This window comes from Drosophila novamexicana, unplaced genomic scaffold (assembly GCF_003285875.2).
Source record: "Drosophila novamexicana strain 15010-1031.04,08,12 unplaced genomic scaffold, DnovRS2.1 tig00004554-arrow-pilon, whole genome shotgun sequence".
Lineage (NCBI taxonomy): Eukaryota > Metazoa > Arthropoda > Insecta > Diptera > Drosophilidae > Drosophila > Drosophila novamexicana.
Window position 1 is genome coordinate 5,359,562 of NW_020825051.1, and position 25,522 is coordinate 5,385,083.

A 25,522-nucleotide genomic window follows, 5' to 3' on the forward strand; every position below is an offset into this window, starting at 1 on the left:
AAGTGCACGCATATATATGTACACATTCGGATAAGCATTTGCATACATATATACACATACGTACATAGATATATACACATACGTACATACATATATATACATACGTACATATATATATATACACATACGTACATACATACATTCACAAATGCGACCATACATATATACACATGCGTACATACATACAAACGTACATACATACGCGCACACACACACACAAATCAGTTTATCAGATTGTCAGCACTTTTTAACACGCACACAAACACACAACACTTGCAACTGAGGCATGAAAGCCTGCAGGGCTCACTTGAGTTTCTGAGAATCGAGGAGGAGAGCACCATTTAAAAAGTCGTTATTTTCAAATTTTGCTGCGCAGCAGCAAGTTAGCTTTATTTCTGTTTGGTAAAAGAGAGCCTCACACACAAACATACATATGTACATACATGCATACACACAAACACACACTCATACACACATATATACATACATTCATACACACAAACATACATATTTGTACATATTTTAGTTTCGTATTTTTTAAGAGCATTTCGATGGAATTTGTTTTATGTTGGAAATTAAATATATAAATGGAAAAGTCGCTTTGCTCTGTGGATGGCATTTTATTTGAATATCACTCCCGCATTCGGTTTTTTTGCGTCAGGACTTGTGTGGCGCCAGCATAGACATCAGAGTCGTCGTCCTCGTCCTCGTCTCCGTCCTGATTGACCACTGGCGGCTGTTCCTCTATGTCGGTGTCTGTATCGTGTCCAGCATTTTGACTTCGATCCTCCAGTCTTCGCTCCAGCTCTTCGATACGCTGCTTTTTGCTATTGATGAGCATCACAAATTTCTTGAGCAATTTCTTCTCCGCCAGCTTGCTGTCCTTAATATACTGCTCGTACTCTATGAGAAATTCATTGGATTGGCTAGCGCCAGCACCGACTTGCCCAGCATTCCCTGCTGCATCTACTGTTGGCTGTCGTTGGGCAATTTCAATGGCTGCATCCAGCAAATGGTAGCAGTTGGATGCTTTGCGCAGCGGCACGTCCACGTAAAGCGTCTCAAAGCCGGTGCATTTGACAAGCCTAAAGCGCGCTTGCTGTTCATCCAGTTCATAGTCGAAGCCAGGTACACCCATTTGCGTGGTCAGCGCCTCTTTACACTCCGCCACGAACTCGACGTAACTTTGCTCCAATTCGTCAGCGGCGCCTTTCATTTCTTCATGCTTCAGAGTGGCTCGGTAGCTGGTGTTGCTTGTTGTGAGCAACAGCTGCAGCTCTGTTACATCCTCCAGCCACTTGCTGTATATATAGATAAAGTGCTTCGCATCCGTCTGGCTGTGGCTCAGTTGGGTGCGATGTAATACTTTAACGACGTGCTCCGACATCATTTCAAAATACAAAACAATATGAAATTAGGAAAACAGCTGTTTTCGATAACGATAACGATGACAGTTTTGGCTGTTTACAGTCGTGTTTTTCTGCACTGGTTAGGCAGCCGCTGCGCTTTGCACGTTGTTAACACTAAGCCATTTAGTATTAAGATTAAAAAATTAATAGGCCCTACCAGGCAATTACAGTTGTTCGCTATTGTTGCTGCCATTCTGAAGTGTTCTTAACTGATATTCAACATGCTGAACAATATTATCAATTTTGCCAATTACTGGTGGTTTCGCTACCTAATGGTGAGTAATAAAAACTCATATTTAACTAAAGCGAATATGATGCTACTATGGACATAGTATGCACACACATACATACATACATATATGTACATCTTTTTGTGTATTAACTTTTATCATCATTCCAGGTGACCGAACTCTATGTAGTTGAAAAATGGGAGCGTGTAGCGATACGTAAGTTTGTAATCGGATATTCTGTCATTCGTCATGCCTAATTCGAGTCAATTATTGGCATATGCCCTTATCGCGTGTATTCCACAGACGTCATCTTTATGGTCCTATTCTGCGTGTTCTGGTATTTCAATTATTCCGTACTGCTGTCGGTGACCGGAAATCTATTTGGCTATACGCCGATGGGAAATATTTTGCCCGGCGTGCAACAGGCATCTGGCATCAAGGTCACATAATGACCACGGAACGACCTCATCACTAGCTTATTTTCCATTGTTTTTTTTGCAAATATTAATTAGTTTTCAGATAATTCCGCTTTAGATTTACAATGTTTAAATTCAGAAACTCACGATTGTTATTATCTCTCACATTAGTTTATCTGTCTGTAAATGTGACTGGGATTTCCCTTTGATAGACCCACTTGGGAGGTTTTTCATCCTGTTTCTGAAACTCTCATTTCAAATTAATTAGGCTAATATAGATTTAAGATCTAGTTTTGCACGTTCAAATAAAGCTATCAAGTGTTTAACATTATAATCAATGTTCCTTTTTTTTTCTGAGATAAAACTAATCGAACCGGCGCAATTAATTTTCTTTATCTAAGTTTGGGTTTTTTGTTGTTTTCTTTTTGTTTTTATATATACTTTACTTTCGCACTTCAATGCACTAATTGTTACAATTTCATTACAAAAATATATAGCCTATTGTTATTAGATGTTTATGTGTGTGTATTAAATAGTAATTGTATTTGTAAGATTTAATAGAAAAAATTGTGCTGCCTTTTGTTATTCGAGTGGCCGCGCGCAGTTATCAATTAAGTTTAGAATCAAAACGCTAAAAGCGGAGGCGTACACGCCAAGGGGAAGGGAAGGGAGGAGTGGAGGACACTGGAGGAGGAGGAGGTGGAGTCGTGGGCGTTGACATACTTTATACTTAAGGTATAGAAAAACTAAGTTCTACAACTTGTTGACCATCGTGCCGGGCATTCCAATCAATCCAACTTCAAATCTATAAATCGCATTACCATTAAAACTTAGCAGCTAATTTGTTGTGGGCTCAGCAGCAGCAGCAGCAGCCAGGAGCAGCAGCAACAGTTGAGCACAGGGCAGCCAGCACCATGTGCTCCACCCTGGACACTTTCTGCGCCAACGCCCGCTTAGATAACTAAGGCTCTTACGACTAACTGTACAGACAGAAGATGCTTCTCTTCAATGCGCTCGTTTCAGATTCAGATCACAACAGCCATCGGCAACGCTTGTTAGGACGGTGTCGACGTGCTGTCCAGCAACACCGACGCCAGCTCCTCATTGGGCTCCACGTACACCAGCGTCGGATCCTCGCCAAACTCCAGGCGTCCATAGCGCGCGACCAGCGGCGATTTGCTGCTCACTTGCGGAGCACGCGGCCACTTGCGCTTCGGCTTCGTGTGCGTCAACATGTGCGACTTGAGATTGGTGGACTGGGCGAAGCACTTGGAGCAGCCATCGATGGGACAATGATATGGTCGATCTCCCGTGTGTATGCGCACATGTGTACGCAAATTGAAATCCAGCGAGAAGCGTTTGCCACAGCCCTCGAAGGTGCACTCGAACGGCTTCTCGCCGGTGTGCACCAGCTGGTGGCGCTTCAGCTTGGAGCTCTCTACGAAACTCTTGCCACAGACATTGCACACATGGCCGCGCGGACCGTGCGTATGCATGTGCTTGCGCATGGCGGAGTGATTGCGGAATTCCTTGTTGCAGCCGCGATGCGTGCACCGAAACTTGGGCTCCTCGTCCTCCTCCGCCGCCGGCATTGCTGTCATTGTGGCTGCTGTCGTCTGATTGCCACGCTGATGCGTTTGCTGTTGTTGCTGTTGCTGTGGCTGGGCGCCGCCGTTGCTGGTCGCCGGCACCAGAGGCGGAGGTTGTGTGGTTAATTGACGCTTGCTCGACTTGTTGTTGACATTGTTGTTGCTTGCTTTCAGTCGCACATTCGTGCTGCTGTTTTGCAGGACCAGCTTGGGCAGCGTTTTTGTTGCTGCTGCTGCTGGTGCGATTGCTGTTGTGGCATGGGCAGGCGTGTTTTCGGGCGCAGCCGGCATTAGTCCAACAGGTTGTGGCATATTCTCAATTAGCTCAATGCTGCCATATGCCTCATCCAGCTGATATTGCTCGCTAAGCGATTGGCTGTCCTCCTCCTCCTCCTCGTGCTCCTTAACTTCATCGGCAGCGCCATCACCATCGGCCATAATTGCATTCACCACCTCCTCGACATCGGTAACGGCGTCCGCACTGAACGGATCCGGCAATATGACATACTCGTTGCCAATGCCGTCGCTGAGCACATCGTGATGCATCATATGCTCATCAATGATCAGCTTTGACATGTCGTTTGTTCTGCTCGTTGTACTGCCGGCTGGCTGCGGTGCTAGTTGCTGATCTGTGTGCTGGTCATCCAGGTCCAGTTCTTCTTCGTCCTCGTCCTCCGAGTTGAGCGACGACCAGAGCGTCACATTGAACTGATCCTGTGTGATCCGTATGGGCACTTTGGTTTGCTTCCATCGTTTGCCCGTGCCGTGGCCGTTGCCATTGCTGATGTTGTTTTGGTTGCTGAGGTTGCTGTTGCGTTGCGGTCTGCCGAAAGGCTTAAAGTCCTGGACGTGACAGCTATTGGAATCATCCGTTGACTTCATATAGTAGTCGTTCTCTAGCTGCTCCTCCTTGATGGTCGCTGCTGTTGACTCGATTGTGGTTAACATTTCGGAGGCAATCTCAAAGGCATTCGCATCACGTTGCATGCTCGGCGACTCGTCCTCGTCTTCGTCGCCAGATGATAAACGCATCTCACCATCCATTTGTTGTGCATCATCCTCATCGGTGCTATCCTGCTCCTGCTGCTGCATAATAATTGAGGGTGGGAGCGCATCTGCTGTGGCCATGCCCACCGAGGTGGCCAGCCTATCCATACGATCCACCGGATAGTATTCGTAGACATCGCCAGATATGAGAAATTCGCCTGCGTCCACGACAATGTTGGCATCATCATCATAATCATCTATAATCTCCTCAATTAGAAAACTCTCGTTGTCTCCAGCCCCTCCTATGTGCTCCGTGCCATCCAGTTCGGAGCTGTACGGATGCTGATGCTCCACAATTGCCGTGGTGGGCGGCAGAACGTGTGTGAAGTACAAAGGCGATGTTGTGTTTGTATTGTGATTGTGCACTGATGACGAGGACATCGACATGGGCAGGGACAGAGGTAAGGGTAGGGGTAGCGGCACAGCTGCTGCGGCTAGTGAAAGATTTTTCACGATTGGCGGCGCTCTGGCCTGAAAGTTGCCGCCTTGATGATGACTTGTCATCGTTTGGCGTGTTTACGTATGCCTTTGTGAGTGTGTGTGCGTGTCTGTGTGTGTGTGTGATTGCGGGTTACTGTATATGTAGGCGCGCGCGCTCGTATGTATATGCGTCTGTGGATGGGGCCCACTGCAAAACACCAATTAGAGAGCAAACCAATATAGAATATCATTAAACATACCCGCTGGCCAATTGCGTAGCAAAATGTTGTTTTTGTTGTTGATTTGAATTGTTTGTCTCTCCTCTACTGCTGTCCTATTGACATCGGTGCGTGGGGCGCTGCGTCGACGGCAGCAGCGGCAGTGGCAGACGTTGTCTGTCAAATGTGTCGCTTTTCGGTCTCCTCGCGTTGCCACACGGCCCGTTTTGTGCACAATGTTGTTTATGTGCCGTTAAATGTTTACTAGCAATGTAAATATTTTGAATTTTGCCGGTAAATATGGCGGAATTGTATTTTCCAAAATGGCTCAAGCACTTTCTCTTGCGTACAACTTTTGTTGGTGTTAGTGTTTGACAGCGTACCGTCGACATCAAATGCAACCCTGCGCGCGCTTTATGTATACAGATGTGTGCACGACAAGCGTCCTGCCGGGGGCTGTAAATTGCGTTAAAATAATTTCATATATTTTTAATGGCTTTACACACATTAAGTTGTTCATTAAATGGCACAGACAAGATAGCCGGGCAATACAAATTTATTCTATTAATGATGCATACTTGTTATCGATAACGATAAGTCTTATTGCAGGGTTGCCTGCCTGCCGGTCGCCCGACCTATTTGTCTATGCCAATAAATAAAATATGTATATACACATACATACATTATATGCGAATAATAAACTATATTACACTTATTTGTATACATTTCTGTAATTTAATGTACATACGGCTAATAGAGATCTATAACCACAGCTTCTTCAGCAGCAACACCTCCGGCAGATAAATACGCGACAATTTCTGCTCAATAAAAGGTTCTCGTTGCGCTTTTATTGTTTCTGCGTTGCTTTTAAAATCAGTCTTAATAAAGTGCAATGCCTTGCGATCGGGCGTTAGAGCTATATTATAATGACGACACAGCCCAAACAGCTCCTGAGGCTCTACCAAAGTCAAACGCAACAAGTACGCTGCCGGCACGGTGAGCTGTTTGTTGTTGTAGGCATGCGTGAAGATTTCCAGTATTCGCCTGCAAACACAAAATATAAATAAAATCTACATAAATGCATTATGATTATATAATACTTGCCGTCGTATTGTCTGTAGCTTTGCGGCTGCCACAGCGCATATGATGTGCGGCAACTGGGGCAGGCCTTTAATCACACGATACAGATTGCCCTGGTGATAGTTCATGCATATGCTGAAAGCCAGCTTGAAGATCCCATCCTCTCGCACCTGGGCGGGCAACGTTAGGCCCCGCACTAGAGCCTCCGGTGTACCCAGGTTGAATATTTGATATAACGATTCGATGAAGCAACGACGCTTGGCATCGCGTATTGTGGGCTGATCCTTTAGCACCTCGTCGTCCAGTTCGTTATAGCAGCTGAGCACCATATTCAGGCACTCCTGCAAATGCTGATTGCATATTTTGGGATCGAATTTCTCAATGGGTTCCGCACACAGGCGATAGCGACTGTAAGCCAGAAACATTATCATCGGCTCCAGCAGCCGGATAGTCTGTCGCGCATCATACTGTTGTATGACGATTTCCCGGCGCACCATGCGCAGACGATCGAATATGAAATCATATGCCAGATGGTAGGGTTTGCGTTCATCCGTCAATATGCTGCAATGGGTAAAAGTTGAGTTGGATATTCCATTTCCAATAGGATATTTACTAACTCTTTGAGCAGATATTCAACAGTTTTCATTAGGCAACGTTCAGTGCGCATGTCCTTCGCCCTGGGAACCTTGGCATCAGCTGCGGAACGTGTGAACTCCTTGACCAGGATGCCGGGTACATGCTTTTGGCCATCTTTGTACTCAAAGAAGTTCAGCAATTTCTCTTTAATGCGCCTGTAAGAAAAATACAAATATATATATACAAATAAATATTATACGGAGCGTGCTCACATTTTTGCCTCTGCGTCGGGACAAAAGCTCTCGCAGGAGCCGCGCACATGCCTTGGATTAGCCATAATTTTCGGATTCAACAATTTGTTCAACTGTAAAACACAACAAAACACAGCTGGCAACGCCAGAGTTGTCGCAGTTGCCAAGCAAATTAAATTTAGGAAAAATTCTCTGTACCCAGCATTTGGCTCCACCAGCTACCAACATGTCTTCGTTTTTGCGTACGGCCAGACAAATTTTCCGTCGAAATCGTTTTGCTTCGCATAGTTTATCTAAAAATTTAAAGAAGTCAACAGTCAAAATAATAGCCGGCAACAGGCATTTCTACAGTCTGGCAACCCTGTTGCAGTTTGCCGTTGTTGTGGGCGCCATGGAGCCAAAGAAGCGCCCCAAAAAGGTCAGCATGAGCCTGGAGTCGAAGGCGCAGCATTATCTGAATGCACTGAAAGTGCGCTGGATGCAGCTGCACGAGATACCCGGCCTGTTTGCCTATCAGCTGCAGGAGTCCAGGCAGGGCCGCAAGCTGCCCGGCAAGTATGGTTTCTATGTCGAGGTGCGTCCGATCTTGTGGAAAATCTAGATTAATTGAAGTGCCTACTCTTTGCAGTTAAATGCGGAGCGCAGCTTAAAGCGGCGCGTGCCACAGCCTATTGAGAGTCTGAGTCCCACATTTAAGCCCCAACAATTTAATTTCAATAAAGTCGATGCTCTGGAGGTGATGATGACCATAGACAAGGAGAAGGACAAAGCCGAGGTACAGATGATTATCAACAAGAGTCCTCTGACCAAATACCACACGCTCATCTGTCCCGATGTCAAAAACAATCTGGTGCAACGTGCCACCTTGTCGGCGCTCAGCTTCTGTGTCAATTTCATGCGGAACATTGACGATGGGGCCGTACGCTTGGGCTACAACAGTCCGGGTGCCTTGGCTTCGGTGAATCACTTGCATTTCCATATCGTGCACATACCACACGACCTGTACATAGACAATGTGGAGCTGCAGCCGCTGGCCGGCGATTATGTGTACCGCCTGTCGCCGGAGTCGCCCACGGAGGCCATTTGCTATGTGATCACAGCCAGAGACACCGAACGGGTAGTGCGCGAAAAAGTCGCCAGCCTGCATCGGCTCACCGAATGGCTGTGCGACAATCACCTGCCACACAATCTGTTCATAACGCACAGCCACCATTCCGACGACTTGCGTGTGTTTGTCTTTGTGCGCGCCAAGTACTGCGTGACCAAGGACCTCACCGCATTCAATGTGGGCTTCTGCGAGATGGTCGGCTTTCTGCCGCTGAGTGGTAAGAGCGCGAGACACCAGAGGCACACTTCGTATACTAATATATATATATATCTTTACAGATGCGGAAAAGCTGCAGAGCATGACGGAGCAAACGGTGGTCGAACGCATTCAGGACATTACGGGCAATGCGTACGAGTCAGCTTATGAGAAAGTGAAGCATATTATCAATGGCGGAGTCGATGCCGCCTGGTTTCAGTCGCTTGTCATATAGTGAGCTCAACACACAAGGAGGCTTTTAGTTGTTAGTCATAAGTACGATTTTATTTCGGATTTAAACATTTTTACCGCATTGGACGCGAGCTAAACGGCCGCTGCGATAAATCCCTTGCCCATGGCCGCCTTACCTACAACCTTGTTATTCGGCTCGATGCGATAATTGATCTCGGCTGTCGTATTCTGCATTCTCACATGCTCGATCAGCTCCGGTAGCTGATCCGCTGCCATGCTGGCTCGTATTGCCTCAAAGAAGGACATATAATGATGCAAATTGTGACTGTTGGACCAATAAAAGATTCATTATTCATACAGAAACTTATCAAATGTTAAGCTTTCTCTCTTACATCATCAGCAGAATGGTTCCCAGCAGCTCGTGCGTCTTGTACAGATGATGAATGTAGGCACGCGTGTGCTTCTGGCAGGAGAGACAGCTGCAGTCCTCCAGCAGCGGCTTAAAGTCCTCCTTGATGGCCTCGTCCGTCACGTCCAAGAACGCCGTATGCTCAGCTTTATCCCGGACATAACTGAATGTCAACGCCTTGTAATTCGCGGCCGCACAATACGCATAGGAGCTGTCGAAGACATCCACGCCCAGGCGTATCAGCTCCAGCAGGAGCAAAGGCGTGTAGGCGCCGGGCATAAGACGCGGCTGCTCCGCCTCTAGCTGCTGCACGCAATGCTCGACAATGGGCAGCAGCTGTGCTGGCTTGAGTTCTGTGGCAGACAAGCCGTTTGTATGGAAACCCTCGAGTATGTAGCCACCATAGCTGCCGGCTGGTTGCTGGCGTGCATGCTTGATGGACTGTGTGCGGGCAAATGTGCTGTAGCCGCCCACAATGGGTGCCAGCAGCGTGGAATCCTGCAGTCGCTCCAGCTTGCTGTGCTGCTCGTAGCACTGCTCCATTAAGCGCTCGGTACGATCCACCGATTTTTGCACACGCTTCTTGGTGCTCTCGGGATTTGTGTCCGCGTCACATAGGCCCTGATACACGTCCGGCGCAAAGTTGGCCACCATATCCATGTAACGTGCGGCTGTCAGTGAGTCCTTGCCGTGCCGTGTGAAGAGCGGCACCACATCCCGATCGTTGCCACCTGTTGGCGTCGTTTCACAAGGATCACGTAGTAGCAAGAGCGTGTTGTAGCCCGGATAGCCCACATAGTCGCTCAGGCTGCGATTCCACTGCGCCAAGGACTCGGACATTTGATCCATGGTGGACAACGTCAGCTGCAGCACTTGTTGATGCTCCTGGCTGACCAAATCGAATACCTCGGCGCTCAGGTACGGAATGCTACCGCCTTTGGTTGTTTGCAGCAGCAGCGGCGTCTGCAGCTCCTTGCTCTCCTTGATCCGCAGTTGGCCAAGGCGACCAGAGTTTTTACTAATACTTTTTAAAACGAATTTCATGCTGTAGGTTTGTTTTTATCACTTGCGCACGTTGTGCGCTTATTATGGTATTAAGGTATCGATACTTATCGATACCATATTAGCAGCTGTTTGTGAAATCAAAACAGAATTATATATATTTAATATATATATAGATTTATATAGCAAATATGCATAGACAATAAAAGTCCACTGTATTTTGTTATTTTTGCGCGCTATCGGGCTTAAATTGGGAAATGCTACTGAGCGGCAAACTGAAATGTTTTTGGCACGGTCACACTGTTATGTAGCAACTGTAACTGTGACTCTTCACGGCACTCGTTCGCTGCTCATAATAGTTCATGTTATTGTCGCCGTTATGTTACGCTACATTTCTGTTTTGTCATCAGTTCTTTTTACACAACAACAAATAATGTTATTCAAACAGTAAACTAACTGGGGGCATGTAACGCTGATGTTTTTGTTGTATGCGCAGCGCACTTGAGTATTGTTGTCATTGTTTTTGTTGCCGCACCGTTCTACTTGTGTATCTGCTCGCTCGCACTTGTTGGTGTGACTTTTCCCCAATTGTGTATGTTTGTTCCGTTCGCGTTCGTTCATTGATTTCCTAATTAAGTTTATAATTAAAATTAATTGAAAAATTACCCACATATGTACATATGAATGTACATAGGAAAATGTAAAGTGGCGCGCGCGTGTTGTAACATCGAAAATTAAGTGCCTGTGTCTATTAAATTGGAATTAATGCACGTTAAAAATTTAAATACGAAATTGTGCCAAAAACATCCAACGCCAGCCAAAAAGGTAATTATAATAAGCCAAGTGCATGTTTTTTTTTCCTTTATTTTCTTGCCTAATTGATGACTTCCCTGCCGCGCTCTATTTATAATTAAAAACGTCTGCAATGGCAATTATATTTATTGAACAAAAGGCGAATGTGCTTGTATATAAAATGTATCTACATATATATGTATGTATAAAACAACTATAAAAATTCTTTGCACAAAATTTTAAATGGCCGTAAATTTTGCTAAAAGTCGCGTTGCGGCTTAAGTATTTTTGCGGGCTGTGGCTATGGCTATGGAGCCGGAGGGATGTGTGGGTGCTTATCCTATTTAGTGACTCTGCCAGGGTTGTCAACGTGTGCAAATTGCAGTCATGGTTTATGTCGTTATAATGGCCTTGGCTGTCTCTTTACCTGCTACCTGCTCGCTGCAAGCCATTTATGTTTAATGTTTAAGAAATGGCCTGCGGCGCGAAATGAAAAAGTCGTAAATGAAAAACCCCTAAAACGGAAAACTAATAAAAAAAACCAACTGATTTTTCGCCTTCCAGGTGGTCCCGCAAAATACAACCGTATGGCAACTCTAGGCAAATGAACTGTTTTACCTGCACACATACAAACGCATATTCAACACAGAACGGATAATTTAGTGGACTTTTCGAAAATAGCAAAGGAAAGGCAACCATAATCCTCAAGAGCAGCAGCCGCAGCGGCTGCGGCAGCTCCAACAACAACGCTGGCATAATAATCAAAGATTAAATCAGGTTTATATGGAAGGGTTAAAAAGAGCAAAAGCAGCCTGTCACAGGAAGAAATACACGTTTCCTAGTCACTAAGGCACATATACAACAACTACAACAACAACACAACAGCAACAGCAATAACTACAACGAACAACTGATTTTGATTACAACTACAAGGAGCGCGCGCTACACACAAGCACACGTACACACACATACACATACGTGAGAGCGAAGCGAGCGAAAGAGAGAGAACGTCTGTGAGCTGGTAAGAGAGAAAGCATGCACAGATTAACAAACGCGCTCATTTTTGCGCTCAGTTCTCATTCGAGTGCGGTACGGTTACGTCGCGTTGCTGTACGAGGCAGCGGTGAAAATACAACATAAGATTTTCCGTTTTCCGCTAGGCGACGGCACAGCACAACGTATGGGCGGCATTTGTTTTGAAAGCAAAGTAAGAGGAAAACGAAATATAAAGCCAACGTCGCGACCGCACCTCGCCAATAACTTTTGTTTGTGATTGTATATGTGAGTGTGTGTTTTGAAACGAATATGTGACGAAAAAGGAAGCAAAGTCAAGTGAAAATAGTGCAAAATATACAGAAAAAAAGAAAAGAATTATAATAATAAGATAGCCAAAAGACAGCCCAGACCGCAGAGCAGAGACTAGTTTGAAATCGCCGCCTATTTGCAGGGCAATACATGCGCCACCGTCGCCGTTGGCAGAAGCAGTGCATGTGCTATGTGTTTATACGTGTGCGAAAGAGCTGGCAATAGTTTTGAGTGTGGAGCAGGGGCAGTGGCAGTGGCAGGCAATTGAACGAACACACACACACATCTGCACATGCTAGCCAAGACAGTGCTACAAAAACAACAACAACAAGCGACCACATACGGTGAAAAGGCCGCGTCGCCGTCTCAAGGAGCGAAAGGTAAAGAGAGAGAGAGAGAGAGAGGCAACGGCAGCAGCAGCAGCAGCGGCAGCGGAGCGAGCTATAAGAATAATAAATTACACTTTTCTTTTGCTATAATAAGAAGAAAAATTTATATACACACACAAACACACACACATGTGCAAGTAATGTTTTTCGTGTGTGTGTGTATGTGGGGGGAAAATTGTAATAATATATGAACGTAAGAAAAACGCTGGAAATGGAAAACTAAAAGTAAATTTCGAAACATCAGCAGCAGCAGCAGAAGCAGCGGCGGCAGCGCAAATATGCAGCTGTGTGTGCGCGTATGTGTGTAAATTATTAACAGTTAGGCTGCGCAAATCAAAAGCAAAAGCAAACGAAGAAGAAAATAAACAGCAGCAAATAAAAAAAAAAGTGAACAACATTCAATGTGCCATCATTTTCAACACAACAACAACAACAACAACAACAACTACTATAATTAAGCAAAAGGAGCAGCTTTAAAAAATATACATAAATAAATACATATACACACACGTAATTGTAAGCGTTATTATATACAGTATTAGCAACAAAAACAACCAACCACAACTACACAACTACAGAGGAAAAAAGAAGAACATAAAAATGTCCTGCATATCGAGCAATTTTAGCTCATTCTTTCTCAACTCCTTGAACGATCCTTCAGAGTTTTCCAAGTACTTGAGCAATGGCGAGCTGAAATGCACAAATTTCGAGGAATTTCAAGTATTTGCTCAGTCAACGCAACAGCAGCAGCAGCAACAACAACAACAACAGCCACAATCACAGTATTCATGCACAAATGGCGTCGGCAGCGCTGAGCTTCTTGACTATGAGGCAGCGACGTCGCAGTCGCAGCGTGAAGCTGCCGAAACGCCGGCAGTGTCAAGCATCACAGCGTTGCCAAACAATCGCTGGCCCACAGCGGTGGCAACGCCAAACGGCCACGCGCCAGCCTCTGCCGCTGCAGCCGCCGCTGCGGCTGCGGCTGCCGCGACCGCTCAACATTTCGATGGTTCCTTTGAGTTTATAAAATATCTGCGCCACTCCACGGACTTTACGCCAAACAGCAGCAGCAGCACCAGCAGCAGCGGCGCCTGCGGCAGCAGCAGCGACGCAGTCGACGGCGCAGCGGCAGCAGCAGCGGCGGCGGCAGCGGACAAGGCAGGCAGCAAATTGACCGCAGCCGGCGCAGCGGGCAGAATCACACCACCGCCGCTGGCCGCGTCGCCGGTGGGCGGCAGCGGGTGCGGCGTCGGCCTTCTGGATCTGGACTCGACGAGCATCACGCAAAAGTCGCGGTCGGCGTCGCGCAAAGTCGCCGCGCTGCTGTCTTCCGTTTCGCGCTCTTCCAACAGCCTGGACGCCAGCTCCTCGACGCTGGACGCCGTCTTCGATCACGATTCGAAGCAAACGATCTTCGAGCTGCAGCATCTGACGAGCGCTTCGAACGGCTCAAATGCCTCCAATTCGAATGAGTCGTCGCTGGAGCTGCTCGCCTTTCCCAGCTCCCATCTGAATGCCTCCAATTCGAACACCTCGTCCGAGGAGCATTGCGGCAGTGCTGCTGAATTTGGTGGCCTGTTGGGCGGAGCCAGTTGCTCCAGCGCCTCCTCGGCAGCTGGCGGTGCGCCCAAGCTATTGGGCAGCTTTGTGATCAAGGAGAACTTCGAGGTGCATCCCTCGCACAAGGTGGAGGAGGGCATCTTCCAGCACATGAACAAGCTGCCCTCAAAGAAGAAGGACACGCTCAAGCAGCTGGGCGTTCGATTCACGGGTCAAATGACATTGACGGACAAATCGATTGTTGTCGAAAACTTCATCAAATTTTGTGAGGTAAGTTCAAGAAAACTGCTCAGCTTGGGGATACTCTGTAATCAGCTTATTTGAACAAGTCAAATCATCATTTTTCCAGTTTCAATTAATGTTCAACATTCTCTCTATCATCACATTACATATGCCACATACGAATATGAATAGAATTTGATTTTCGCTAACATAATCACAAGCTCCATATATATTAATATATATATATATATATATATATCTAAATATATATACATGATACTTACATATGTACATATATGTAAGCATATATATTCATAACGCGGATACACCGTTCATATCCTTTACACAAGCGCATTTCTCACTCTATTATATGCCGCCCGCACATATCACACCCATACATCTACACACACACACACACAAACACACACTCACACTCACCCAACGAATGTCATTATAAATTGTAATAACAGCAGCAGAGACGCCAGCGTCAACTGAGCGGGGCAGCGCAGCAACACAAAACCCACAACCACAAATTCAGCATACAAATACAACTGTAATCATGTGTGGCACCAATGTGTGCCTGTGTATTCCAAACACCTACATACAAACATATGTACATTTGTATTTACACACACAAACACACAGAGACAAATCGCCCCCAACACATTTGGCGCCTTTTCAACACTATGCCAGGCAACCCTCCCAACTCTCACACCGACAAATGCTCATTACGCTCAGCTTTATCGGAACGCACACACACACACACACTCACACAATCAACTAGATTTGGTCGAAGCAGCACCCGCACAACCCACACACTCAAACTATATACGAAACGGCATTGATGGCATAATACAGGAACAACAACAAAAACGACAGCAGTAGCTAGGGCCTAACCTTATTTCAACATGGCTGCTTTCTCGGCCCTTCGGCCGCTATTACAACATTTTAGTTTTAAGATGCCTAGCTTTGATGTTGTCGCTCTGCTCTCCCTACCAGTTTCGGCTCAAAATTGTTGCGCGCTCTCTCTCACTCTCTAGCACACACTCACTCCTTTGCTTGCAAAACTTTACTTGCCGGGAGCAGCGGCAGAGGCAGCGGTTTCTGCTGCTCAAACTACAAAGTCTTGTGTGCTTGTGTGTGTGTGTGTGTGAGTGTATAGTTATGTGTGGGTAAGTGGGTCTGGCAACCCCCAAAAAGCTCAAGCGGGCGCTATTGAGTAATTGTATATGAACCCCTCTCTTTCTCTTTCTCTCGCACACATACACATTCTCTCTTGTACATACATACAATCATCAAGTTACTTGGGGCGTTTGTCCGACTGTCCATTGAGCTGCCTTCGTATGTCCTTTCATATGCATGTACGTATGTATTAACATATGTATATATGTTTTTCTGTGTGGGACCCTAGCGGCGTCGTTGAAGGCTACTAAATGCGCATGCAGCAGCAGCAGCAGTAGCAGTAGCAGCCGCAGTCACCAATACACATCTGCAATAAGTTTGCCAATCTGTGTGTATATGTATGTATGTGTGTAAGGGACAGCTAAACTACGGCTGAGAGCGGGTTGGGACGTTGGGCGCAGGACGTTGGGCGTTTGGCGCTTGGCTGGGGCAGGTACAATGTCTCGGCTTTGCACAATTTACGCGCTCACACAGAAACACATGTACATTGATTATAATTTTAAATTATATACGCACACGTACGCAAACATACAGACATAAATTACTATGTAAATACATGCTTATATTCGTATAACTGTACTTGCCAAACTTATATGATGACTATATATGCACATACACTGTCAACACACACACACACACACACACACACACATGGACATAAAATATTTAGGTTTATGCGTCGTTTTAGCCGCCTTTGGGGCCGCATTAAATTAGTGTTGTATAACGAACACACAAGGGGTTACAAGGGTATGGGCATATGCAGATTGTTGCCAAAAATGTAAAATATACATATAAAATATTGTTGTATGTAACTTTTGTTGTCGCGCTGCTGCAGCCGCCGTGCCCGACCGCCCATTAACATTGGCTGAACAGCCTAATGTGAGGTTAGGTTTAAGTCTTCGGTCAGCTATCGCTTCTGGTCAGGCGACACTAACTTAAGACCCAAGTAGGGTCGCCCCAAAGTGAAAAGCCAAACGAGCATTTGGGTAATAATTAATGAGCCTTTTCCACCCTTTTTTCACACGTGCGCCGTTTAAATTGTTGTTAAAAACCTGTTAAACGCAAAGAGTGAAAGTGTGAAATTTGTTGCCTCCCTAACAAACACACACGCATACACGCACACACGATTTGTGACTGGGGCGCACACGCAACCCTCAAAAATCACAAAATCATTGCCAGGCGGCGGCAACACGAACAACTGTTGTTGCACGCACAAGCAGCAAAACAGAAACAGAAAGAAAAACAATTCACACTTGTCTCAATAAAAACAACAACAAGTCGCATCACACCACATACACACATACACACATACACAACATACACCACAGACAACAACCGCAGGCCGCCACACAAAAACACGCACGCACACACACACACACACACACGCTCAGCGAGCAGGGCAGGATACGTCACGCACAGGCACGCACAAACACAAAGTCTGCGTGCTGCCAATAAGTTGCAAAAAAAAAAAAACAAGGAAAACAACAACAGAGCAAAACAATAAAAGGAAAAGCACAAACACAATACCGCAACACATTGCCATTGCTGTCTTCATTCTTATTTCATGCTTCCCGTTTTTTTTTGTTGTTATTTTTTTTTGGCTATGAAACAGTTAAGCGGCCATGGGAATGTAAACACATAAAACGTACACTCCAGCCACCCGCAGCATCCAAAACAATCAAGCAGCAACACTTGGCTTGACAGCCAAGCTCGGCTCTCTTACCATTCCCACTCTCCCACTTTGTAGTTCGTTAACTCTCTTTCTCTCTCTCCCACGCATGCTGCTGTTAATGAGTCGCCAGCGTCACGCTGCCCTCTTCACGGCTAACGCCTCTGAAGGGGCCTGTCATCATTGAAAAGGCGTTGAATTGGTTACTCGAGCTCTCGCGCTCTCATAATTTCAAACGCACTCACACACACATACATACACATATACCAAGTCAAGCTTAAAGTATTTTGGTAAATTTGACTTGGCCTGCTCCAGCTCCTTCTGCTGCTGTGGCTGGGCGTCGTCACTCCTTTTTGCTCTATTGATTTTTAACATAATCAGAACCCCAAATGTATGCATACATGCATACACATACATTTGTACATTTATAAGTACATACATTCACACACACTGGCATTTTCGACAGCGTTGCCATGTATGCTTAGAAGTTGGCAGACTGATGCTTTGGGTGGCAACGTTGGCGTCGCGCTGATTATGAGGATGTTGATAAGTTTTAACGTTGACGACGACGAGGACAACGCTGACGACGAGCGAGCGCACGACGACCCATCGACGATGCTTGTTGACTCGCGCTCTCTCTCTCTCTCTCTCTCTCGAATAACACACACACGTGCACTGGCACTGGCACAGACACAGCCGTCCGTCAAGCTGCTGCGCCTATTTTAAACACAGACACAAACATACACACGTACACACACACGTACACACACACACGCACGCAGAAGCACATGGGCATGCGACAACCCTTTTAGCCCCCACAAGTTCCTCTTAGTTCGCCTCACCCCGTGTCGCCATCATTGTTGAAAATGGCTTCATTGAAAATGTTGTTTGCTTTTCTATTTGGGTTTGCTTTTGCCGCCTTTCTCTTTCCGTTTTTGCTTTATTCTATATTTTTACACTATAAAATATACATTGTGTGTGTGAGCGCTCGTGTGAGGGTGTGAGTGTGAGCGTGTGGCATGCTTTTAGGCGCAGAGTCCTTTCTATGATTGTGTTTGCATTTTGGGGTCTGCAAGTTTTTGGCTTTTGTAAAATTTTCGTTTTCAACTTTTCGTTGTACACGAATTATAAGTTTTGATTAGTAGTGGGCAAAGTTTTCATTTGCATCTGTATGTGTATGTGTGTGTGTGTGTGTGTGTGTGTGTGTGTGTGTGTGTGTGCCGCTCAGGGTTACTTTGGTGGTTGGGCAGAGACTAGTTACGGGTGTAGCTAAGTATATGGTATATATGTATGGGTACATACATATGTAACACGTATATATATATATATATATATGTATATATGTGCAGGAAATGAGTTTCAGCTTTATAATAGCCGCAAAAGGGGTTTGGCCAGGTTTACTTGCTGCTCCTGGGAAGGAGGAGGTTTTTATATAAACTTAGTTTTATGTTCAGCTAAATAAAATAAATTGCCTTTACTTTGGACATTAACAAAGTTTCAGACAGGATGTTTTTTTTTGCATAGAGCATACGTAGCATACTTTTTAGAGCGCCATATATGCCACTATAACTATTTATTTAACAGGAATACGATATTAAGGATCATCGGCCGTGGTTATCCTTAAACCAGTGTGGCCTCAACAAGCCCGAACAAATCAAATTCGCGCGCTATTTGGGCCAAGGATTGCCAACGTTTACGCTCTTCTGCATTTATAGCAATTTTAAGAATCTGTTTTGCACCAAACGCACAGAAATGTGAGTAGATCCCAAATGAAAGAGTCGCTTATCAACTTATGAATACCCTATAAATACCACTCTCTCTCTCTCTCTCTCTCTCTCTCTCTCTCTCTCGCAGCTATACCAAGGATGGCTACAATCTGCCTTATATACTCGATAAGACCAAGCGCTTCCTGGCCAATACAACAGCTGGTAAGTGCACAGACCCCAAAAATAAGCGAATCCACACAACCCCCAACCCCCACCCCCTCTCTCTCTCTCTTTACCCATATGCGAATATTAAGTATAGTGCAAATGCAGCAACGAAAAAAAACAACAACAAACAGGCAAAAAAAAAAAATTAGAATGCAATAGAAAAAAAAAATGTGAAAATAACCTCAAAATAGCTTCAAGCGAAATGTGCTAAATTTTAAAAATATATACACAAAAACCAAACGTTTTCTCTTTTCTTGCCTTATGATTTTCTTCTATTTTTGCATTTTTCTCATTTGCTCTCTATATATATGTATATATTTGATTTTCACATGCACTTTCTGTTCGCTCTCGTTACGCAAAATCAAAAAAATATATATTTAAAAATTGGCTGCATATTTTTGCGCTCGGAAAAGAGCGCAAAAAAAAACACTACAAAAAAAATCTCGAAAAAAAAAAACAATTTTAATTTTTGACTTCAATTTTTTGTGTTCTTATTCTTCTTCTTGTTCTTTTTCCACGCATTCGCTTTAAATCACTAGGCGAAAATACCAACAACAACAACAACAACAGCAACAAGACCAACAACACAACAACAACAACATCCACACCGCTCAAACAAACACAAGAGCAATGCGAATCAGCGCCAGCCTCGCCAGCAGCAGCAACAACAACAATAACAATAACAGCACCCAACAACAACAGCAACAACAACAACAACAACAACAACAACACACACGCAACAGGCAACAGCAGCACACACTTACACACGCAGCAAGCAGCGCAGTCGCAGCATCAGGCGCCGTTATTAGCAGCAGCACGCACAATGACACCCACTGGCACGCCCCTGCCCAGGCCGGGCACGCCCACAACGCCAGCAGCGGCAACGCCGCATCCGCAACATACGCATTTGTTGCAGCCGCATGCACCGCCGCCGCATCATCTGCAGCCGCAGCAACAGCAGCATCCGCAGCAGCAGCAACAGCAACAGCAACAACAGCAGTCGTCCACGCCCACGCGTGGTCCGCCCCTGACGCCGCATCATCATCAGCAACAACATCCACAGCACGCAGCACATCATGCGCCACCGCATCCGCATCACTATCCACATCCGCATCCACATATGCAGCAACATCCACATCCGCATTCGCATCACTTTGCCTACGCACATCCGCATCAAACGCACTACGGGCTGCCACCACATCCGCATCCTCATCCCCATCCCCATCCGCATCCCCATCCACATCCGCACTCACATCCGCATCCACACGCACATATGGCAGCACCCCTCGGCTATGGCCAACAGGTGGCGCCAACGACACCCCAAACTGCAGCACAGCCGCCGCCGCATGCGCTGCCGCCCAATATGTGAGACTGGCGTCGGCGTGGCGCCAAATATGGCGGCAGTGGCGCCACCTGTTGACAATCGTAGGCGGCGCTCCAGCTACCTAAAGTATCAAAATCGAAAGAAACAAAAATAATAAAAGCCCCAACAACTATTATTAGCTCTTAGCTCTTCTATTTACACCATTTGGTTTATTTTTGTTTATCATGTTGTCTTTGTCCTGTTTTGCTCTTAGCGTATGTATTTCGTTTGTAGTCTAATTTTACAAGCTTATTGCCAAATTTTTTTAATATGTATTATGTTAAACGACTAAATTGTTGGACGATGAACACGCCCTGAACTATGCAATGTTATTCCTTGAAAAGAGATTATTATAATTACGCACACACACACACACAACACACATACACATGTAAACTGTCATTATAGAGAATCATGCTAATGCGCAACTATTGAAAGTAATATGTATTAGTATATATACATATATATGAACATATATATTTTAGTAAGCCAGGAACAAATTATATGTATGTGCAAAACCCATCCTAACTATATACACAGCCTCTACATATATGTATATACAAACATATAAAGCGAAATTTTGTTTGCAACAACAAATATACATATATCTATATACATACATAGCAAAAAAAAACCAAAAAAAAAGTTATTTTTATTTTTAATGAGTATTTATTGAGCCTGTTCTCGCGTATCCCTGCATTTGTGCTAGCCAAGCGTCAGAATTCTTATGCATTGGCCGCTGCGCTCTTTTTTTCTATCTCTCTCTCTCTCTATTTCTCTTCCCCTTGCTGTCTCTATAAAAATGAAACTCTCTCTTGTAGACCTCAAGAATATGGCGGCCGCAAATGACGGTACGCTCGAGTTTGCCAGCAATAGCAGCAGCAGCAGCAATAGCAACAATAACAACAACAGCAGCAGCAGCAGCGTTAACAGCAACAGCAGCAACAACGGTAACAGCGCCAACACAGTTAACAGCTACGTAACAGCAGCGGCCACTGCTCAACCCCTGGACACACGCTATGGCTGTGTGGCGCCTGCGTCGCTGCCCCTGTTGCCGCCACCGTCACTGCCGCCGCTGGGACCGCCGCCGCGTTCACTCGAACAGCTCATCATCTATGAGAATTTCAATGTGCACGAGACGCATCGCATCGAAGATGGCGTCTGCACGCACATCAGCCGCCTGCCGCCCAAGAAGCAGGAGCTATTGAAACAGTTCGGTATACAGAGTAGTAGCCAGCAATGTCTGAGCAATTATGAAAAGTGCATACTCATCGAGAACTTCATCAAGTTTTGCAATGTGAGCAAATGTGTATCGACGTGCTCATCCTAAACGCGCACAGCCTCAACCAGGATGGAGGCGATTGCGTAGCGTGCAGCGGAGCTTTGTTCTTGTAGCCCAAAAAAAAAACCCTACCCAACAATTGGCTATATTTAATATACACACATTGGCATTATTCATTGTTATAGTATTAGTAGAACTCAAAATTGCACCGTCATCCCTAGAGCATAGAACAAAACTCTTGCCGTTCCCTTAAAGTAGAGCCCATTTCTTAACTGATTCGCATATTTTGCTTTGATTCAACTAGGAATATCAGATATCCGATCATCGACCCTTTTTGGACTTCCACGAGAGCGCTTTATCCAAATGTGAACAACTTAAATTTGTACGATATCTGGGCCAGGGGCTATCCAATCTGACGCTGAACAAGATCTATGTGGCATTCAAGGAGTTGCTGGGCAACGGACGACCCGACAAGTGAGCTTTAAGTTTACTCATTTAACTGAATAAACACTTAATACTGATTCGCTTAAATCTACTTCGCAGAGCTGGTCCGGACAGTTACAATTTGGACGTACTCTTGAAGAAGAAGCGCAAGAATCTCTACAATCGCCTGCATGCGGCTGGTAAACCATGTTCGTTTCACTTTAATACAATAAATGGCATTTTTAAGTTCAAACTTGACTAAATACCAAATTTGCAATTAAAGTGTGACCAGTTACAAAATTTAAATCGATTCTTTTTTTAACGCTTAAATCACTTTCATCAGCTCAAATACTTATGTTAGCAACGCAAATATTTCACTTTCTCTCTTTATTTCGAAAAGGTTTCATTTAAAGTAAATAACTAAATTGCATTTAGCCAATCATATTTGGTAAATGCCAATTTTGGGTAGCAATCAAATTTAGCCCGCATCTTGTATATGAAAATATTTACGTCTTGCAATATTTTCAGTACAACGGGCAACTCTAATAGATGTATATATTATATTTTAATATAATTTGCCTCTCTTCTTATAGCAACAAGTGTCGATTTAACAAAGTACGATACCGCGCCGCCATCGTCACAGGCGGCTAATTCTTTGGTAACACAAACGCCACGCCCACAGCACGCCTTCGCCGCACTGACAGCAGCTACGCAGCAGAGCGATGCGTGCAGCGAACTGACGACGCAATACAGTTATGTGCCACGGTAAAAGCTATCCTTAGCGCCTGCGCTGGCGTTGCAAAGCTACAACAACAAACACACCAAATATACACATACACACGCATACATATTACATATACTTCCTGGAACTGGACCAGTAACTGTTGTGTCTTCAAAACGAAAAAGAAACAAAAAGAAAAACAAAAACAAAATTATACGCAAAATGTGGAAATTGTTAAGCGAAATGATGCTAAGTAAATTATTGAAAACTAAGTGCTAAATTATAAAGAGAATACAAGAAATTAGTAAAAATTAGTATAACAAATTTAAAGAAATTACCATCATAACGGTAATGAGAATACAATTCCAATTAGACATAAAACGGAAACTCCAACAAGAATAGTTTTTTATGCCAAACCTTGGCATTATCTCGATTCTATAAATTTGTAGTTCGTGCTTCGGTTTCCAAATTCTTTCATTTTTGTTTTCCAAAAGGTTAACAAACATATATATATATATATATACAGTATATAGAGTTAAGCTAGATTTTAAGTGCAACACCAAAATTCAAAAAATAAATCAAAGACCTCCCAAGAAAGTTCCCTAATATGCATATACACATCAACTATAGCATATAGTTTGTAAGTTGAGCGAAGAAAAGTTTACAATTAAATTAGCAACACGAAGAGACGCACGCACAACAAAACAGAACAGAACAGAACATAACACTGAAGTAACAGTAGAGCAAACATAAAAGATTAACAAAACAATTATTCCTATATACAATACTTATATACAACAAACAATATAGATACATAAAAGATTTAAAACGGAAACGCAAAAATCAAATACCAAGCATAGCAATTGTAAAAATATATATAAAAATAACATAAACAAATATATTATATACTAAACCGCCAAGACTCTTGCTTTGTTCTTTTATTTAACTGTACGGAAACTTTTTATTATCGATTCAAAATTGAGTTCTTTCTCACGAATATTAACTTGCAGCAATTTGGAGGCATTTGGGGGGTACAAAAGAAGTAAAATACAATACAAGGCAGTTTATATGGGCGACTTAACTAACACACACACGCGACTCCTTGCCGAAAGATTTGTTTTACTTAAACGTAGCAATAAGAATATGTTTTCTGTATTCCAACTGGCGCGCAATTTTGAATTGCCGTTAGCGAAAGGTGTTGGTAAACGCGAATCTAGTTGGAATCTTTTTTGCTCATCTTTTGCTCTCGCTCCAGCGCCCGCTGCTTGGCCTTCTCATAGATGGGCAGCAATTGTCCAGTCTCGCCCAGCATTTTGAGCAGCTCCACAATAAAAGGCAAATAGTTGTGTTTGCGTCGCACGTTTTCCACCTGCAAAAGCAACAGATTGCAATTAATATAAAAGCTAGTAAAAATTTTTATATTTATGTTTAATAAATGTAAATGCCTTATATCGTTTCTTCTTCTCGATTTCATACTGTATGTATGAGCGCAGGCTATTTATTTCAGTCTGACGATCCTCCGCCGTGTCCATGGCATTGGCAGCCGGATTGAGCAGCTTGTCAATTTGCTGCTCATAGATGCGCTGTCTATCCGAGATCAGGGCCATTAAATTAAAATGTATTTCACCATCACTGTATCGCTGCATGCGCTTCTCAATGATCGGCCTGACTACGTCGATCCAATTCTGCTCCGGCTTGATCTCGCCCAGATCGATGGGTCCCTCGCGCAGGCCATCTAGCTCATACAGACGCCCGGCAATGGGCATATAGCCAACAAAATGATAGACATCCTCATCCTTGTTCTGGTTCTTCATGTCCAGCTCAAAAAGCGTTTGTCGCGCAAACGAATTGTGCACGGTGCGTATCTGCGAGGCATTGCTCAGCGTGAGACCCTTGTTGTAGGGATCGAAGCACTGGCAGAACTCCTTGAAGTTAGTTAAAGTTTCTCCTAGCTTGATGTCCTCGTGATTCAGGTTCAGCAGCAAACTAAGTATGGCTTGTGTCGCACAGGCATTGTTAATTACTTGCTTGGCAAAGAATATATGATCGCGATCCAACACAACCTTGCCAACAGGTTCGTCCTCTTGCACCCACTTGAACAAAAATATTAGACCATGTATTGGCTCCAGGTCCTTGAATGATTCACTGTCCAGGCTCCAGATTTCTTCCACCTGAGCACCATCGCATCCTTTGAAAACAAATAAACAGTTTAATTGATGAGGACCACGCTTAGCGCCATTCCATGCCGGCATTAGCTTCCGCGTCCTCTTGCAAAAAAAAAGCGCGCGCGGCACTTGAACCTACCAAATTCACGTATCAGCTCCGTAAATACACCCGGATCACTTTCTATGAGACACCAATTGCCTGCTCCTTCGCCCATTGTGTGCAGCTTGTTGTAGGTTGCTTAATTTGCAAAATTTGCCACTAAAAAATTTTTTTGTCAACTCACAAGCTACACGATTAATGTTAGGGATGTTCATATTGTAGCGATATTTGAAACCGATACGATATTTAGGTATATTTTGATACGCACACTATCGA

The 25,522-nt window shown here is 44.5% G+C and overlaps 8 protein-coding genes across 8 annotated transcripts; 3 read left to right on the forward strand and 5 right to left on the reverse strand.

The window, feature by feature from the left end:
• Positions 1–387: 387 nt before the first annotated feature.
• Positions 388–1,413, reverse strand: LOC115769672. The gene has a single exon (XM_030714587.1). It carries the CDS (start codon positions 1,388–1,390, stop codon positions 632–634), a length of 759 nt encoding a protein of 252 aa, XP_030570447.1. The 5' UTR covers positions 1,391–1,413; the 3' UTR covers positions 388–631.
• Positions 1,414–1,517: 104 nt separating this feature from the next.
• On the forward strand, positions 1,518–2,389 carry LOC115769673. The gene is made up of 3 exons (XM_030714588.1): positions 1,518–1,684; positions 1,810–1,855; positions 1,943–2,389. Exons 1-3 carry the CDS (start codon positions 1,631–1,633, stop codon positions 2,086–2,088), a joined length of 246 nt encoding a protein of 81 aa, XP_030570448.1. The 5' UTR covers positions 1,518–1,630; the 3' UTR covers positions 2,089–2,389.
• An 88-nt stretch (positions 2,390–2,477) lies between these two features.
• LOC115769671 lies at positions 2,478–5,872 on the reverse strand. Its single transcript, XM_030714586.1, has 2 exons — positions 5,372–5,872; positions 2,478–5,319 (listed from the first exon to the last, which is right to left on the reverse strand). Exon 2 carries the CDS (start codon positions 5,193–5,195, stop codon positions 3,111–3,113), a length of 2,085 nt encoding a protein of 694 aa, XP_030570446.1. The 5' UTR covers positions 5,196–5,319; positions 5,372–5,872; the 3' UTR covers positions 2,478–3,110.
• A 161-nt stretch (positions 5,873–6,033) lies between these two features.
• Positions 6,034–7,334, reverse strand: LOC115769618 (germinal-center associated nuclear protein). Its single transcript, XM_030714515.1, has 4 exons — positions 7,258–7,334; positions 7,027–7,200; positions 6,434–6,970; positions 6,034–6,373 (listed from the first exon to the last, which is right to left on the reverse strand). The coding sequence occupies exons 1-4, from the start codon at positions 7,320–7,322 to the stop codon at positions 6,091–6,093; spliced, it is 1,059 nt and encodes a 352-aa protein (XP_030570375.1). The 5' UTR covers positions 7,323–7,334; the 3' UTR covers positions 6,034–6,090.
• A 53-nt stretch (positions 7,335–7,387) lies between these two features.
• On the forward strand, positions 7,388–8,860 carry LOC115769616 (GDP-D-glucose phosphorylase 1). Its single transcript, XM_030714514.1, has 3 exons — positions 7,388–7,810; positions 7,865–8,561; positions 8,623–8,860. Exons 1-3 carry the CDS (start codon positions 7,463–7,465, stop codon positions 8,772–8,774), a joined length of 1,197 nt encoding a protein of 398 aa, XP_030570374.1. The 5' UTR covers positions 7,388–7,462; the 3' UTR covers positions 8,775–8,860.
• On the reverse strand, positions 8,841–10,217 carry LOC115769615 (queuine tRNA-ribosyltransferase accessory subunit 2). Its single transcript, XM_030714513.1, has 2 exons — positions 9,124–10,217; positions 8,841–9,056 (listed from the first exon to the last, which is right to left on the reverse strand). Exons 1-2 carry the CDS (start codon positions 10,182–10,184, stop codon positions 8,864–8,866), a joined length of 1,254 nt encoding a protein of 417 aa, XP_030570373.1. The 5' UTR covers positions 10,185–10,217; the 3' UTR covers positions 8,841–8,863.
• Positions 10,218–12,763: 2,546 nt separating this feature from the next.
• LOC115769981 lies at positions 12,764–24,074 on the forward strand. Its single transcript, XM_030715042.1, has 8 exons — positions 12,764–13,724; positions 13,779–14,458; positions 18,846–19,015; positions 19,116–19,189; positions 21,377–21,852; positions 22,142–22,311; positions 22,381–22,460; positions 22,854–24,074. Exons 1-8 carry the CDS (start codon positions 13,229–13,231, stop codon positions 23,027–23,029), a joined length of 2,322 nt encoding a protein of 773 aa, XP_030570902.1. The 5' UTR covers positions 12,764–13,228; the 3' UTR covers positions 23,030–24,074.
• LOC115769980 (ubiquitin carboxyl-terminal hydrolase isozyme L5) lies at positions 23,918–25,451 on the reverse strand. Its single transcript, XM_030715041.1, has 3 exons — positions 25,286–25,451; positions 24,427–25,169; positions 23,918–24,350 (listed from the first exon to the last, which is right to left on the reverse strand). Exons 1-3 carry the CDS (start codon positions 25,359–25,361, stop codon positions 24,195–24,197), a joined length of 975 nt encoding a protein of 324 aa, XP_030570901.1. The 5' UTR covers positions 25,362–25,451; the 3' UTR covers positions 23,918–24,194.
• Positions 25,452–25,522: the final 71 nt, after the last annotated feature.

Bases quoted from the DNA above. Each gene is read 5' to 3' on its own strand.
- LOC115769672 (XM_030714587.1), bottom strand. From the start codon at position 1,390: ATGATGTCGGAGCACGTCGTTAAAGTATTACATCGCACCCAACTGAGC.
- LOC115769673 (XM_030714588.1), top strand. From the start codon at position 1,631: ATGCTGAACAATATTATCAATTTTGCCAATTACTGGTGGTTTCGCTAC. The intron at 1,685-1,809 runs GTGAGTAATAAA...TCATCATTCCAG, and splicing joins GGTGGTTTCGCTACCTAATG to GTGACCGAACTCTATGTAGT. The intron at 1,856-1,942 runs GTAAGTTTGTAA...TGTATTCCACAG, and splicing joins ATGGGAGCGTGTAGCGATAC to ACGTCATCTTTATGGTCCTA.
- LOC115769671 (XM_030714586.1), bottom strand. From the start codon at position 5,195: ATGACAAGTCATCATCAAGGCGGCAACTTTCAGGCCAGAGCGCCGCCA.
- LOC115769618 (XM_030714515.1), bottom strand. From the start codon at position 7,322: ATGGCTAATCCAAGGCATGTGCGCGGCTCCTGCGAGAGCTTTTGTCCC. The intron at 7,201-7,257 runs GTGAGCACGCTC...TTTTTCTTACAG, and splicing joins CCCGACGCAGAGGCAAAAAT to GCGCATTAAAGAGAAATTGC. The intron at 6,374-6,433 runs GCAAGTATTATA...TTGTGTTTGCAG, and splicing joins AAGCTACAGACAATACGACG to GCGAATACTGGAAATCTTCA.
- LOC115769616 (XM_030714514.1), top strand. From the start codon at position 7,463: ATGTCTTCGTTTTTGCGTACGGCCAGACAAATTTTCCGTCGAAATCGT. The intron at 7,811-7,864 runs GTGCGTCCGATC...TACTCTTTGCAG, and splicing joins AGTATGGTTTCTATGTCGAG to TTAAATGCGGAGCGCAGCTT. The intron at 8,562-8,622 runs GTAAGAGCGCGA...ATATCTTTACAG, and splicing joins CGGCTTTCTGCCGCTGAGTG to ATGCGGAAAAGCTGCAGAGC.
- LOC115769615 (XM_030714513.1), bottom strand. From the start codon at position 10,184: ATGAAATTCGTTTTAAAAAGTATTAGTAAAAACTCTGGTCGCCTTGGC. The intron at 9,057-9,123 runs GTAAGAGAGAAA...TTGGTCCAACAG, and splicing joins GGAACCATTCTGCTGATGAT to TCACAATTTGCATCATTATA.
- LOC115769981 (XM_030715042.1), top strand. From the start codon at position 13,229: ATGTCCTGCATATCGAGCAATTTTAGCTCATTCTTTCTCAACTCCTTG. The intron at 19,190-21,376 runs GTAAGTGCACAG...TCTCTCTTGTAG, and splicing joins CCTGGCCAATACAACAGCTG to ACCTCAAGAATATGGCGGCC. The intron at 22,312-22,380 runs GTGAGCTTTAAG...TCTACTTCGCAG, and splicing joins GGCAACGGACGACCCGACAA to AGCTGGTCCGGACAGTTACA.
- LOC115769980 (XM_030715041.1), bottom strand. From the start codon at position 25,361: ATGGGCGAAGGAGCAGGCAATTGGTGTCTCATAGAAAGTGATCCGGGT. The intron at 25,170-25,285 runs GTAGGTTCAAGT...TTGTTTTCAAAG, and splicing joins GGAGCTGATACGTGAATTTG to GATGCGATGGTGCTCAGGTG. The intron at 24,351-24,426 runs GCATTTACATTT...TTGCTTTTGCAG, and splicing joins AGAAGAAGAAACGATATAAG to GTGGAAAACGTGCGACGCAA.